General features: G+C 35.0%; 2 protein-coding genes across 3 annotated transcripts in view; both read right to left on the reverse strand.

The window, feature by feature from the left end:
* The window catches only part of LOC131159915 (probable LRR receptor-like serine/threonine-protein kinase At1g56140), a 39,805-nt gene extending 36,799 nt beyond the window's left edge, over window positions 1-3,006 (reverse strand). The window contains exon 1 of one of the 2 annotated variants that reach the window (XM_058115145.1): window positions 2,676-3,006. The gene's annotated coding sequence lies outside the window, so the exon portion shown is untranslated. The remainder of the gene's footprint in view (window positions 1-2,675) is intronic. The other variant, XM_058115144.1, reaches the window with a different exon arrangement.
* A 9,086-nt stretch (window positions 3,007-12,092) lies between these two features.
* Window positions 12,093-17,208, reverse strand: part of LOC131160837 (probable LRR receptor-like serine/threonine-protein kinase At1g56130) — a 41,928-nt gene continuing 36,812 nt past the window's right edge. Inside the window, exon 6 of the mRNA XM_058116717.1 lies at window positions 12,093-12,408. Coding sequence (XP_057972700.1) covers window positions 12,093-12,408 — 316 coding nt within the window. The remainder of the gene's footprint in view (window positions 12,409-17,208) is intronic.

Consider the following 17,208-nt stretch of genomic DNA (forward strand, 5'->3'; position numbering starts at 1 on the left):
ATCCTTCCACTATTTAGTTTAGATTTTCATTGTCACTATAGTTCAAGCTGTGTCAACACCGGATTCTGTCTAGACTTGCCAATGAATGGGAGTTACATCGCAATCCCCCCTAAACAAGAAAACAAAAGGAAAAAAGAAGACTCTATTTACAAGACAGGATGATTGCAAAAGTGAAGTTGCCACCTTTATTTTATTTTTTGAAAAGTAAAATTAAAGGAAAAAATCCTAAGAGATCTACCAAATAGAGAAGAGGGTTCTATAGTATGTTTGTACAGAGGGAAGGTGGTTGCACAATTGTTCCAAGGGAGATAAGTCAACCAGCACCCTTATTGGCACCCATTTTAATAACGATTACTGCTAAGAATTCATGTGTATGCCTTTTAAATAAAGAAAAAAAGAATGAATGAATTCCCATTTTTGATCATTCGATGAAAAATCTTCATCCAAGATTTCCAAAAACTGGGTTAGACAATTGGAGAAAATGGAATTGGATAGAAAAACCTTGATTGTAGTTGATATGTCAAATGATGATTGGATTTCAACAACCAAATTATTTGAAAATGGAAAATGGAAAATTTTGGTTTGCTATCAAATTCAAGATGAGATTGGATTTGGCTGAAAAAGATGACTGGATCTTAAAACTAATTAATTTTTTTTTTGAAAAAATAAGATGTGAAGGAATTTGATTGGTAACCAAATAAAAGACCTAATTTGATTCGAAATCAAGGATCCAAAGTGGTTGGAATTGAAATCCCTTGATTAAAAATATGGAATAAGCAATTGATGCAAAAAAAAAAAAAAAAATCTATGATTAGAAATGGGGATTAATGGTGAATGAAAGTTTAAAATCATGATTGGAAGAGGAGGTTAACAATGATGGATTTGAAAATCACCGAATGAAATCGGGAATCAATGGTGCTGTAGATTTAAAATTCATGATTGGAATCAGGGGTTAAATGATGATTGATATGAAAATCACTTATTGAAATCGAGGATTAATGGTGATGAAGATTTTAAATCCATGATTAGAGTCAAATATTAAATGGTGATTTGAGATGAAAATCCACTAATTGATATCGGGGATTATTGGTGATGAAGAGTTGAAATCCAAGATTGAAATCAGAGATTAAAGGTGATTAAGAGGAAAATCCTCTGATTGAAATTGGGGATTTAATGCTAATAGAGAGTTAAAATCCAAGATTGAAGTAAGAGATTAAATGCGACTGAGAGGAAAATCCTCTAACTTGAATAAGGGATTTAATGTTGATGGAGGGTTGAAATCCAAGATTTGAATTAGAGACTAAATGGTGATTTGAGATGAAAATCCAATGATTAATATTAGGGATTAATAGTGATGGAATGTTGAAATCCAATATTGAAATCAAAGATTAAATGGTGATTAAGAGGGAATCCATTAATTAAAATTCATCATTTACTGATAATCAGGAAGATTTGATTTGTAATCTATCAAGAAAATAGATTTTATAAAAGGCATATTTGATTAGATACGAGATCCAAAAATGGGGATGTTTTCATGGGGAATTTTGAAAATGCTAGTAGGGTTTCATCATTGGCCTTAAAGGGAAAAAATTAAAATCAAGTCAAAAAAAACCTTTTTTTAAAAGGCGAGATTTTAAAAAATGGAAGAGGAATTCCAAGTTTGTTCTTCGCATATCAAACTCATGGTGCAAATACCTACTCGCATTCACCCATATGGGCCTAAGGGAGAGTACTTCCCTCATGTCTAGGGAGGGAATAGAGAAAGGCATTATTCGGTGAAATTCTCTCTTCCGTATCATCATAAGATAGGACGAATATCACCTTCGTCATTACCTAGAGACACTTAATTCTAAGATAAACTCCAAAATGTGCATTTAAAGTCAACCAATTCTCAATTAATGAAGGTTAATTAGATAGAATCAAATTAAAGCATAAATTATGAAATTAAACATACAAATTAACAAGTAATTATGCAATTCAAACAGGTGCACTTTCTTTTATTCCCAAAATAGAGCCATCAATCAATTAAAGACTTTCCTTTCCCTCTCATTTTGTTGACAATTTTCAATTTTTATATTTTTTGTCCTTTTTCAGATATGAGTACTTTTTTTTTCTTTTAAAAAAAGGAATTATTTCATTATAATACTAAAAAAACTTTATTTTTTCAAAGAGAAACACGCATTATTTTTTTTAAAAAAAGTTTAAAATACAAAAAAGAAATGAAAAATAGGGAGAAGAAGAGGCAAATTAGTCAACTTGGTCAAGATAGAAAGAGGAGGCAATTGATCGATTTTTTGGGATTTCTAGAGAATACACATTGTTTCTTACTATTTTGCATGCATACTAGGGTCTTTTCGAACCCTAGCTGCTAGCTACGCCCTCTACAACGTCTCCCCCCCCCCCCCTACACTTTTATTCCTTTATCTCATTTTGCCTCTTTATCTTTCTCTTTTTTTTTTGCACCATTGTTCTTGCTCAAACCAAACAAAATTACATTCTAAAAATATGAATATGAATATAAAAAATCCAAAGAGTCGAGCACGCAACATTTGCAATTATCACAGAATAAATTAGACCAAATATCAAATATAAACTAGGATTTTTTAACAAGACCTAAACTCATGATCCAACCAAGATAGCTATGCGGAATCTAAAGCGAATGTTGATAATCATACCTTGAATATGCTCCTCCCAACAATTAAGAAAGCCTTACAAATTCCAATAGGTTTGAGGATTGATCTAAGTTTGCTCCTTGTGTGTACTACTCTAAGGAAATTAAACAAACTCCTTGAATCTAAGAAAATTCAATGGATGGAATGGGAGACCATTCTTCCTTCGTACATTCCTTCTTGTAAAGATGAACGTAAATATTCTTCTCTCTTTTTATGTGAAGCTCTCCTCCTATTTTTTTCCCCTTTTTTCTTCTCCCATAATGTATACTCTCTCAAAAAACTAGCTCTCTCTCTCTCTCTCCCCTCCCCCTTCCCTTGCCCGATATTTTAAAATGTTTCTCCCTTCCTCCCAACTTTTTTTTCATCTCTTCTCTTCACCCCCAATATTGTTTTATGTGTCTTCACTTTACCCCCTAACTTCCTATTTATAGGCAAAGGCTAGGGGTAAAAACAAGTTCCACAGAGTGCCCTTAGGAGTAAGGAGGAATTACTTCCTTGTCTACTAGGGTGTTTGGGCCCACAAAAAGGATTAAAATAAATCCAAAAAACCCATCCTTACAAGGACAATGCCTTGAAATATCCAATTGGAGCTTAAAGAGGCTCCCTAAGTGCAATTGAACTAGAATAAAAACCAAAAATGGCACCGAAACCCTTTCTAGCCTACTAAGGTTAAAGAAAATAGCAACCCTGATCAAAATGGCCATCAACAAGTTGTAATTATTCTTCAAGAAGTTTTAGTAATAAAACTTTGTCCCTTTCTTTTCCCTAATTATTTGTGTCTTTCTGATAAAGGTGCCTTACCTCGATTCTTGAATCCATATTTCATATCAAAAATCCCTAATTCCTATGTTGAGAACAAAATAATGGAAACAAACACTTAAACAAATGTCGAAAAAGAATGTTATGGTGCCACATTAACTGTAAGGAATGTTGAAAGATTTTATGAACAAAATGACTCCTAAATGAGATGAAGGTTGTGATTTCTTTTTTTTGAAATAGTTTAATATAAATTGATTGGGTATATAATCCTTGTCATTTTTTAGAGTTAATAATAACACCTCGCAATATATAAAATTTCACCTCCATGATCAACAACAAATAAAGCTTATAAATATTTTAGAAATAAAAGAACCACCACACTCCAACCTGTAGTCTCAAAAGTGAAGCATCATTATCTTAGAGACTTACAATTGTAAATTTCCAGTTACCCATGAAGGAAAGCTTCCCGATAGTTGATTGTATGACAAATCTCTACATAGATGAAAAGACATTTTAGCTATCAACACATAACGAATCATGAAATCGGAATGTTGCTTTAAAAAATGAAAAAAAAATATTAGACACTATAGCTAATCAAATTTATTTTTAGGCTTTCACAATTTTATGGTTTTAGAATTAACAACTTACACACTATGATAAGAGTTTCATTAACCTAGAGCTCTACCTTATTTTGAATGCATTTTTTAAATTCATATAATATTCTAAATTCAAATTTTGGAATTCATGCTTTCATATGGAGCACTAGAGCAACAAACATCCATGGTCAGTGGTTATATGATTAATGATGACTTATGCTCAGTTTTGTACCCTTTTCTATTTTCAAATTCTTTTTTTCCTTTACTTTCCCAATTTTTGATGTCATACCTTCATTAGTAGGACCCTACTTTCTTGACTTTTATTTACAAAAGTTGCAACTAGGTGGAAATGTGTTATATTTAATCATAAATTCATTGAACATAAAACAGAGAACAAGCATTCATTACAAAAAATTGTTGTTAAAATATATATATTTTTAATGTAAGGAAGAAAATAAAAGAAAAAAGTGTTTAACAGTCATATATGGTTGTGTACATTGAATATAAAAGCATAAGTCATAATTGCGCAATCTAGGATCACATGTACCATGTCGATTCTTTATTGCAATGGTGTGTGGCAACCGTAAAAAGGATAAGAGATAAGAGAATACAATTGCCAAAGTCTGTGTAGGGACGACTCCGTGGAAACTGCTTAATGCGAAGCATAAATAGCGGTTATTAACCAATTAAGCGACTAACATAGCTTTGAGCTTCACATAGGAAGATGGCCATTTCATGTTGCGACATTGTTGACTTTAGCTTTAACACAATTGTTTGATCCATTCTTTCAAGTAAGAATACTTAGGGGTTAGAAAATGCCCTGTGAAACAAATATGTCTAAAGTAAATTTCTTATAGTAATCTTGGAAGGTTCAGAGAACTACATGGTATCTAAGGTTCTGCACGTAGTATTTGAGGGGGAAGAGTAACCGGTCACGCTATTATTTCCGAGAAATCTGTCCATGCGGTGGAATCACAAAATGATGTGTGTGTAATGTGCTGTGGTTGTGTAGCAATTAAATGCCAAAAGAAAAATCTCTCAACAAGGAAAGTTAGAGGGAGTGACAAAAATCTTTACACAGTAATTGAGAGAACTTCCAAATGAATAGTGCTCTTGGATTTTGACCTATCTAAGTTGCTTAAAACTGAGATTCCCTGAAAAGGAGAACGATGGCCATGAAAAAAAACACCATAAAATAGGAAAACAATTACTAAAGATACTTACAATTTTTGTAGAATTTGATACATTCTCCGATATTAGATTGGAATAATTTCCAGAGATCAATGCATTTCGTAAGAACTCTATTACAATGGTGCATATACAAAGAAACAAAAAATAATGTGATAAATTAACATTAATACTAAACATAACATAGTAAGCAAAAAAGTATTCGATTGAATAAATAAGGAAATGAGCATGCGATCTATCTTACAAATCAGTTAATTCGTTAGACCCCTGATGAATTAAGTAGATAACTCACTTATATAGTCCACCCTTTCGCTTCCTGATCAAGTATTACATAAATGATCTAAAATGATTCTTTATATCACAGAGAAATAGAAATAAATGACAATCAATATTTCATTAGACGCTTACAAGACGTTACTGACGTCAATTTGAAAGCTAGATGGTATAGTGCCCTCAAAAGAGTTCCCTTCAACCTTCCTGTGGTAAATTAAATTTCATTATAAAAATGATATCTCAATGACATCATGTATTTGATCCTAAAATGATTTCTAATTTCATGTAAAAGTCAAAGGGAAATAGTCACACTCATATGTGAATAAAAATGTTCTTTTACTTACAAGATTTAGTTTTGTCCCCAATTCCCTTGAATCAGGAATCTTGCCTGTTAATATGGAATGTCGACGCCACCCTTAAAACTCAATTAAATTTATACGAGATAACATAAAACTTAATCAACAGAAGAAAGTTAAAAGTATTTATTGTAATGAATGTGTTAAGGCACTGTAGCTATCATTCTTACTGTTTGGATATTATAAGGTTTGCAAATGTTGTCGGCAAGGCACCCACCCACTCCAGCGCTATTTATATAGCTATTAATTTCAAAACAAAATATAATAATTGTTTAAAATTATCTTTAATGTATCATGCATGGACTAACTTGCATTAAAAAGAAAATAGGTTGTGGTACTTACAGCTGTTCGGAATTACTAATTTTCCAAGCTTCAGACGGGAATAGTTCCTGAGACAGTATATATTTATCCAAGAGGGATCTACAAGGAGAAAAGTTCATAAAACGTTATAATTGATTGTCGCCATTTACGTTTGATTCCAAATAACAAAAGTGCAAATGATGTTCTATATCTGAGAAGATGAAAGTGACCCTTATAATCAAACAATGACCATCTATTATGGTTGATACTGTATATTTTCTAAGACTAGTCGACATTTTTGTAGGCATTTTTCAATTATTCATCCAATTGCCATACCAAATAGATCCAAAATTATTGCCCATCCAAATCTTAATGTAGGGAAAATTGTTTTTTATCTTATCCTTTATTTTAAGATTACCATTATGTTTTTAAAAATTTTTGTTAGAGGGTGACATTAGCATGACGTCATATTGCCACGTGGCAGCCATCGAGTGGCTTTAGATAGATGACAGGGATTGCTGATGTGACATAATCTACACTGTCCAAAGAAACATAGATCAAACGACTGGGGCTTGTGACACGTGTCTTCGTACGGATGGTGACACTTGTCCTACTATGATTTATATATATATATATATATATATATATATTTTTTTTGCCAAAAGGTGACGTCACCTTGCCACATGGTAGCCACCGATTAGCTCTAGACAAAGTTTGAGGATTGGTGGCATGGTGTAATTTGGATCATCTAATGAAACATAGATAGGACAATCTAAATAAGGCCATGCCTTTCTTCTCTCTTTTTTCCAAATGCTCTCTCTCTCTCTCTCTCTCTCTTCTCCCTTCTTTCCCTCTTCCCTCTCTTGTTCTTCTTCTTTGTGTTTCTCTATTCTACTCTCAGTTCTGTGAGGCTCTCTCTCTCTCTCTCTCTCTCTCTCTCTCTCTCTCTCTTATTTTGCTCTCTCTTTCTCTCTCTCTTTTCTATATCTTCTTTTTATTTTTTCCCAATTTTTTGATTTGGAGTTTTCTGTTTTGTAGATTTGAAAATTGGTTAGGGAGGTTCTAAGGCCTCGATGAAAGATAAGTTCTCTCCGCCTCCCCTTTCATTCTTATTGGTTTTTGATTGGGGATTTTATTTTATAGTTTGAAGCAGTAACCAATATAATGTGCAAAAACTTTGGTGTATATGATGAACATAAAAAAGACTCTTTTTTAGTACAATTACTATGTTTTCTTTAAGTTTCTATCTAATTTTTCATTTATCATCATGTTATTGTACATGTATAATATGTTGATTATTGTAAATAATACAATTGAAGTTAATCACTTTAAATTTTTTTTAAGGAATCTGAATAAATAATTTTTGGTGCTATAAGAAGGAATATTGAAATTTGTTTGTGTAGTCCTTATAAATTTCCCCAGAAGGTACTAAGAGGCTCAACGATAAGCCACGTGTTGTTTGGAAGGGCTAGATTGGTTATTACATTAGTCACAATATGAAAATATGGGGGTTGCCTAGGCTTAGCAAATTGCTAGGTACTGTCCAAAGGGAATTGCATCACCTAAGAAATTAAAATGAACTCTGCAATCCTCCCTAGTAAACTGCACTTGATGTTTTGTTTACCTTTCCTCTTTGTTCCAATTTTATTTTCATTTTTTACTTTTTGTCCTTGGACAATTCAAGAAGTCACACTCGCAACATAGCTCATATTATAGACTTCATCTTATCGCACATTTAATATTTTTATATATACCCCAAAAATATCCTCACTAAAGAGGAAGACTGGTTTTGATTCCCCCATTAAAACGTCTTCAATAACCAACGGGAAGACTAAATCACCCACATTGATTATAGGGGCGGTTACAAAAGCATATTCAAAAACCCCCAAATCAATGTCCATAAAGTCTAAAGTAACTCTTGTAGCACAATAATGCGCTCATAAATGCTAGATCATTGAAGGGTCGGACTCCAACACTATAGAAGGGGGACGTGGGGAAGAGGTAAGATCATCTCATTGATACCCATTCTTTTACTGTTGCAATTAACCTCTCAACGAGTCCCTTAGGCATCAGAGTGATCCCCCAGAGTACACCTCGGGTCCTCCAAGTCATCCTTACCTTCTCTCTTTCAAGTGGTCATGATCAAAGAACGTTTTCAAAGATCATTCAATTTCATTCAACAATAGTTGGGGCCGTCTATGAGAACTTCTTGAGAGGTTTTGTTTTCCAATGCTTGAATCATAACCACATCAAATAACTCAAAGTCAGAGCCTGCCATGAGGGATCAATCACCCCAATCTATACACTCTGCACCACGTGACAATTCTGACATGACAAAAGGTGAGTTCCTTGCTTTCCAGAAAAGGATGGAGGACACGTTCAGCATGATCCTACAGTAAAAAAATGATCATAAGGAACTTTTTCCCCACCCTAACCAAGTAGATCTCGAGTCATGTGGGAAGGCTGCAGTCCCACCAGAGATCGATGATAAGTCTGATCCCACAAAGAAGGTGGAGGATGCAAAAATTGTACAAATTAACGAATGACGATCGAATGAATTGAAGGAAAGGTTTAAAAGAATTGACCAGTTGGAGAAATAATGAAGGAAGCTCACAGCAACCCATCCTTCAGGGAGTCCTTGTTGAAATCTTCAGATCTGCCTTTCACTAGAGAGGTAATGAATGTTCCCCTGCCTAGCAAGTTTAAAATACCAAGTTTGGAAGGGTACGAAGGCTTGTCCGATCTTGTCGATCATCTAGACACCTTTAAAGTCTTGATGCAACTACAAGGTGCACCAGATGCAATCATGTGTCGAGCATTTGCAGCTACTTTAAAAGGGAACACTAGGGAGCAGCAATTCACTAGACACTTTATCAGCAGTCGAAGGATAGCAAAAACGTCGGCTCATCTGATAAGCCTTGTTCAAGGAGAAAGGGAAATGTTAAAGAATTTCATGCATCATTTCATCAACGCAACACTAGAGATTCAAAAATTAGATCACACAGTGGCAGTAGTAGCCCTGACAACGACTCTCTAGCTAAGGAATTTTCTAAATTCACTAGGGAAGAAGCCCTCGGTTGACAGGGGAGAACTGATGACACACGCCCAGAAATAAATCAACCTAGAAGAGGTGATGACCACAAGAAAGAGCCAAATCGACCTGAGAAGGAAGCGCCCAACTAATGAGTATTGCTTATGAGGCCTGGAGATCTTCCCATTTGATGAGCACAACATATGAGGCAAAATGAATACTGAGCACTGCTCAACAGAATGACCCAAGTGATAATAACTGCTCATGAGGCCCGAAGACTAGCCCACTTGATAGCACAACTCATGAGGCAAAACAAAGTCTAAGCACTGCTCAACAGAATGACTCAACTGATGAGCACTACTAATAAGACTCGAAGACTAGCCCACTTGATGAGCACAGCTCATGAGGCAAAAAAAAGACTGAGCATTGCTTAGCAGAATGACCCAACTGATGAGCACTACTCATTAGACCCAAAGACCAGCCCACTTGATGAGCACAACTAGTGAGGCAAAACAAAGACTGAGCACTACTTAACATAATGAGCCAATTGATGAGCACTGTTCATAAAGCCCGAAGACTAGCCCACTTAATGAGCACAACTCATTAGGAAAAGTAAGGACCGAGCATTGCTTGGCCAATTGGCCTAACTAATGAACACCACTCATGAGACCCAAAGACCAGCCCACTTGATGAGCATAACTCATGAGGCAAAATAAAGACTGAGCACTGCTCAACAAAATGACCTAACTGATAAGCAATGCCAATGAGGCCCGCAGACTAGCCCACTTGATGAGCACAACTCATGAGACAAAATAAAAATTGAGAACTGCTTATAAGAATGGCCCAACTGATGAGCACTGCTCATAAGGCCCGAAGACTAGCTCACTTGATGAGTACAACTCATGAAGTAAAACAAAGACTGAGCACTGCTTAGTAGAATGACCCAACTGATGAAAACTACTTATGAGGCCCAAAGACTAGTGCACTTGATGAGCACAACTCATAAGGCAAAACAAAGACCGAGCACTACTCAGCAGAATGGCCCAACTGATGAGCACTGCTTATGAGGCCTGAAGACTAGCTTACTCGATGAGCATAAAATATGAGGCAAAGCAAGGACCAAGCGCTGCTCGGCTAATCGGCCACTCTGATAAGCACCGCTCATAAGACCTGAAGAAACTACCCAGCAGATGAACACAACTCATAAGGCATGAAGAAACAACCTAGGAGATGAGCACTGCTCATCAGGCCTAAAGAAGCTGCCTAGCAAATGAGCACAGCTCATGAGGCATAAAGAAATTACCCAGTGGATGAGCACCACTAATCAGGCTTGAAGAAACTGCCTAGCAGATGAGCACTGCTCATTAGGCATGAAGAAACTGCTCAGCAAATAAGCATTACTCATTAGGTCTAAAGAAACTGCCTAGTAGATAAGCACAACTAATTAGGTATGAAGAAATTGCTTAACGGATGAGCGCTGCTCATCAGGCCTAAAGAAACTACTTAATAGATAAGAACAACTCATGAGGCATGAAGAAACTACCCAGCAGATGAGCACTACTCATCAGGCCTAAAGAAACTGCCTAGTAGATGAGCACTACTCATCAGGTAAGAAGAAACTATTTAACAAATGAGCAATGCTCATCAGGTCTGAAGAAACTACCCATTAGATGAGCACTGCTTATCAGGTCTGAAGAAACTGTCTAACAGATGAGCACTGCTTATTAAGCCTGAAGAAATTGATGAGGAGATAAGCACTGCTTATCAGGCCTGAAGAAATTGCCTAACAGATGAGAACAACTCATCAGGCCTAAAGTAACTACCTAGCAGATGAGCGCAGCTCATGAGGCATGATGAAACGATCCAATAGATGAGCACTTCTTAATAAGCCTAAAGAAATTGACGAGGAGATAAGAACTGCTTATCAGGCCTGAAGAAATTGCCTAACAGAAGAGAACGACTCATCAGGCCTAAAGAAACTGCCTAGCAGATGAGTGCAGCTTATGAGGCATGATGAAACGATCCAACAGATGAGCACTGCTCATAAGGTCTCAAGAAACTGGTTAGCAGATGAACACGACTCATGAGGCATGAAGAAACAGCCTAGCTGATAAGCAAAGCTCATGAGGCATGAAGAAATGACCCAACAGATGAGCACAACTCATGAGGCTTGAAGAAACTGCCCAACATATTAGCAGAGCTCATAAGGCATGAAGAAATTGACCATAAGATAAGTATTACTCATCAGGCCTGAAGAAACTGCCCAGTAGATGAGCACAACCCTTGATGCATAAAGAAATTGCCCAGGGAATGAGCACAAATCATGAGGCATGAAGAAACTACCTAGCAGATGAGCACTACTCATCAGACCTAAAGAAATTGCCTAGCATATAAGCACTACTTATAAGGCAGGAAGAAACTTCCCATCAGATGAGCATTTCTCATTCGACATGAGGAAACGGCCTAGGAGATGAGCACAACTCATTAGGCATGAAAAAACTACCCAGCAGATGAGCACTACTCATTAGACTTGAAGAAACTGGCCAGCAGATGAGCACAACTCATGAGGCACAAAGAAATGGTCCAAAAATTGAGCACTGCTTATAAGGCCTAAAGAAACGGCCCAGCAGATGAGCATTGCTTATGAGGTTGGAAGAAACAGCCCACCCAATGTGAACAACTCATTAGGTCTGAGAGGTTAGCTCTACTCAGATTATAAAAATCCAATAAGAAAAGCTGCTCCAATTATTGAATAATCCAACTAAAGGAGCTGCTCAGATTAAAGACTGCTCGAATTAAGGGCTGCTTGGATTGAGGCTACTCAAATTAAGAGTTGCTTAAAGAGCTGCTCGGATTAAGAAATCCAAGCGAAGGCTGCTCGGATTAAAAAAACTAACCAAAGCAGCTTCTCAGATTTTTAAGTAAACAACGGCTCGGCAAGCCAATTAGGCGGCTCAGACGAGTCGAGAATGCTGTGGATGAGACAAACGCGGGTTGGATGATATGGAACAGCATGGATGAGCCGATAATTGAGAAACATCGGCTCGGCAAGCCAGTTAGGTGGCTTGGATGGGCCGAGAATGCTTCTGACAAGACAAACGCAGCTCGGACAATATGAGAATGGCTCTGATGAGTTGATAACAAAGGAACATCGGCTCAGCAAGCCGTTTAGGCAGCTCGAACGAGCCAATAGAGATGCAAACATGATCGACCGGCTCGGATGGGCCGTTAAGCTGTTCAACAGCTCGAATGAATGCATGGCAAAAAAAACAAGGAGACTACCTTTCAAACAACATGCAAAGTTTTTGAACTTTGGAAATGAGTTTCAAAAATTCGAAACTTGAAGGGGTGGCAACTGATATACCCCAAAAATATCCTCATTAAAGAGGAAGACCGGTTTTGATTCCTCCATTAAAATGCCTTCCATAACCAACGGGAAGAATAAATCACCCACATTGAAGAGAGGGGTGGTTACAAAAGCATATTCCAAAATCCCTAAATCGATGTCCATAAAGTCTTAAGTAACTCCAGCAAGCCCAATAATGTGCTTATAAATGTCAAATCACTGAAGGGTCAAACTCCACCACTATAAAAGGGGGACGTGGGGAAGAGGTAAGATCATCTCATCGATACTCATTCTTTTACTTTTGCAATTAACCTTTCAATGAGTCTCTTACTTAGGCATCAGAGTGATCCCCCAGAGTACACCCCGAGTCCTCAAAGTCATCATTACCTTCTCTCTTTCAGGTGGTCATGATCAAGGAACGTCTCCAAATATCGTTCAATTTCATTTAGCAATAATTTTATAAAAAATCAAATATATAGCTTTATAAAATATTTATCTACCATTATGTTAAGATAAATTGCAAAATTTATCTTCAAGAAAAAAATATTTCAATTACTTCAAATACACTCACAAAGATTAACCACCTACTAACATTAAAAAAATAAGACAAGTTAATCTTATATACTATGAAATTTAGGTGTCATTTGGCTTGCGGGATTTAACATGCTTCCTTTGAATGATATCCTTAAGAGTTTTATTATTAGGAATGTGACGCCTATACCATGCAATTATTTTATTTGGTTCACATTATTGTATCCTTATGAATTCGCACTTGGTACCCATGTTTGTATTTGTTTTAGGATAGAAATCTTATTAAGTATTTAAATAAGATTAATAAAATACTCTTGATCTATTTATGTAACAATACACAGACACACACACTTGAAGAATAGTCTTTTCTTCATAGTATATAAAATATATTTATTATATATTGCATTCTACTATAATATTATAATATTTTAAGGCATTACACTCAATAATGTTATATTGCAACAATATTATATTATGTTGAAAATATGAAGTAATATTATATTATGTTAACATAATATAATATTACTTCATATTTTTAATATTGTAATATTTGTGTCTTGGTAATATATTATAAGATAAAGCTCATTATTATATCATTTTAAGAATATAAAAGGAAAAATATATCTAATTAATAATATAACACAATATAAGTTAATCTTATATTACATTATTATAACATTATAATAAAATTATTTTCATTTCTATTGCCTTGTATTTTTAATATTATAATAAATTATTATAACAAATATAAATATTGTATGATATTATAGTATAAGGGCATTGATATCTAGTCTATTATTACAAATATAAAAAGTGCATGATATTTTAATATAAGGGCATTGATATCTAGTTGGCTAAAATAGTGGAGACAATTTAGCCCAAAAATTGAAAAATGTGCATGGGAGTGAGATCCTCATGTAAGTTTCTCTTGGTGGGCATAACAAGAACTTGATTATTATATTTGATAGGAATCCTTCCTTCACAAGAAATGTGACACTGCAGCCACATTACTTTTTGGCCTCAAAATAAATTTGGAATTAAGATGGACATCTCATTCCTAGCAATGTTGAAAAACCTTGTAAATCAAACAAATCCTTAACAAGCTTTTCCTTCAATAGATGCCATATTTTCATTTCAAATTTTAAAATTTTTTTAAAAAAGGAATTAATTTGAGCTATATATTATAAATTTTATATTACAAGTAATTTAATCACAATACATCTATTTGTCAAAAGAAGAAAAGGTAAATAGAGAATACCAGATAATTGTATGAACATTCCAATAAAATAAGGTAAGATTATTTTGATGATGTTTAGTGTTAGGTAAACACACATACAATGCTTTAAAAATTTGAGCATATTACTATGTATGGATTTCCTTAGCAAGTGATATCTTCCAAGACCTACAAAATGAATTCATGTTTGAAGGAGTTCCAAAAATGGCTTTTGATGTCTATCTTGGTAAAATTGCTTAGGCATATTGTGAGTAGAGGGACTTGATTAGATTGCATACCTTAGTGTAGCTTGGGTTTTGCACATTTTTGTGAGGTATTCGACTTATGATATAGAAATTCCTATTAAGATATAAGTATATAAGAATTAATTCTTCCTTTATAATGTAGGAATGATGTCTACAACCCATGTTCTCTATTACAAAGGGTGTAGGATTATTTCAACTACTAATTTATATTATATTATTGGCCCTTTAATGATATTTTACATAATATGGCTTTCATAGCTACTTGAGATTTGCATTGAATGCTAAATTTTCTAGGCTTAATTGAGCATCTCATCATCCTACCAAAGGCATCAATCAGGTTTATATTAAAAACACTTTAGGCATTGAGTAGTCAATACATCAATGAACCACCACAATTGCAACCAGGCTTCCTCCAAGTCAACTATGCATGTCTTTACAGCAAGGTTCTTGACTAACTTGTTGTTGGCATACACATTATACTCCAAACAGTCCAAATAGTTATATCTAAGCTTTTTCAACTTATTTACCTCATTATTAGTGGCTTTAATATTCTCAAACACATGCTTTCTTTTCCATTTTTGATAGGTTGGAAATTAGGTTTGGGGACAACCTATGCACTATCACTTCCTTGTCAATGCAAGTTTTGTACACAACCTATGCACTATCACTTCTATGCATGTCTTTGCAGCAAGGTTCTTGACTAACTTGTCGTTGGCATACACATTATACTCCAAACAGTCCAAATAGTTATATCTAAGCTTTTTCAACTTATTTACCTCATTATTAGTGGCTTTAATATTCTCAAACACATGCTTTCTTTTCCATTTTTGATAGGTTGGAAATTAGGTTTGGTGATAGCCTATGCACTATCACTTCCTTGTCAATGCAAGTTTTGTACACAACCTATGCACTATCACTTCTATGCATGTCTTTACAGCAAAGTTCTTGACTAACTTGTCGTTGGCATACACATTATACTCCAAACAGTCCAAATAGTTATATCTAAGCTTTTTCAACTTATTTACCTCATTATTAGTGGCTTTAATATTCTCAAACACATGCTTTCTTTTCCATTTTTGATAGGTTGGAAATTAGGTTTGGTGACAACCTATGCACTATCACTTCCATGTCAATGTCAAGCATGTTTGCTGCTAACCATCTAAATACATTATTAATGAATCTCAACTAGTTTGATCATATAAGTTTTTTTAATCTCTAATCTCATATAGGGCATCTGTTCTTTTTTCTTGAAGTATATCTCGACTCTATTTAGTTCTTAATTATAGAGGATGTTTGGATCTAGGATTGTGCAATTGGTTAGTATGGTGAATAAGGTGAATTCATTAAAAAAATTGATTAATTATACATCTTAATCAAATCAAACTGAATAAAAGAGTGCAACCAAACATTGGCCAACCAATTTTTTCTTTGGGTAATTTAGGTTAGCTAATGTTAGCCAAAAGAGAAAACCTTACCTTTATGCTTTAGATGATTGATGAATTGGTGATGGTGAGTGGCTAGTGGCAAGTGAGCAACATAGTGACGCAACGATGCAAAAATAGGTGAGAATGACAATGTAGCGAGGCTAAGACTCAAGAATCAAAGGAGAGGAATAAGGGTAGAGGCTGGAGGCCTAAAGTAGCTGAAGCCCGAAGGAGACTGGAAATGGAGACGAGAGAGAGGAGAGGTTAAGACTTAAAACGAGAAGATTAGGAATAGAGCGAATGGAGTTTGGAGTTAGGGTTTTCCTCTTCTAAGTAATGAGAATATGAGTTTTGATTAAGGAACCTAAGACTCGAGAGGGAATTAGTAGGTAGCCATGGTGATTCTAGTGACAGGTTTCTGACAATGTTGATGCAACATGTTGTTGAAGGAGAGGGATGTGCTAATTGAGTAGGCCGATAGGGTGGAGGGGGTAGAGGGGTTAGGGGGTTTTATTTTTTTAGCCTATTTTGAATTTTGGTAAATTACAAAATAGTACACACGCATTACAAATATATTGCATGTATATTATTATAATATATATAATTCAATCGGTTATTTCGGTTAACCAAACAAAATTTACTTTACACCAAAAGATAACTAAACACCAAATTTTTTCAAAAAGCAAACCAAACTGATTAAACTCCAAATATTCACCAAATTGTTTTAACCAAACTATATTTATTCAGTTGGTGAATTCAGTTCTCATCGAATTATGCTCAACCTTATCGGGATCTTATCTTGCCTTCCCCAAAATCTTGGTTTTGGGAAATTCAATTCTCATCAAATTCTGCTTAGCCTTACCTGGATCTTATCTTGCCTTCCCCAAAATCTTGGTTTTAATCGAACTATAGAATTCAATTCTCATCGAATTCTACTAAGCCTTGCCTAAATCTTATTTTGCCTTCCCCAAAATCTTAGTTTTCCATTATCACAACCCATACTTTCATTTAAGGAATCTAACATTATCGAGTTGTACTATAATCTACTCGAACTTCATCAATCCTACTTTTATAGGAAATCTTATAAACAAATGGTAGGTTCATCTAGCAGCTCTCCTATGGTTTAGGCTAGCCAACCATGCTCATATTACATATGGAGCTTACCGACCAAAATGTTAACCATAATAGTTGTTTTTTAGTCTTAAACACTTCTTGCTAATATTCATCTTAACGATGTGGTAAAAAAATCACAT

The sequence above is a fragment of the Malania oleifera genome, chromosome 7, assembly GCF_029873635.1.
Source record: "Malania oleifera isolate guangnan ecotype guangnan chromosome 7, ASM2987363v1, whole genome shotgun sequence".
Classification (NCBI taxonomy): Eukaryota; Viridiplantae; Streptophyta; class Magnoliopsida; order Santalales; family Ximeniaceae; genus Malania; species Malania oleifera.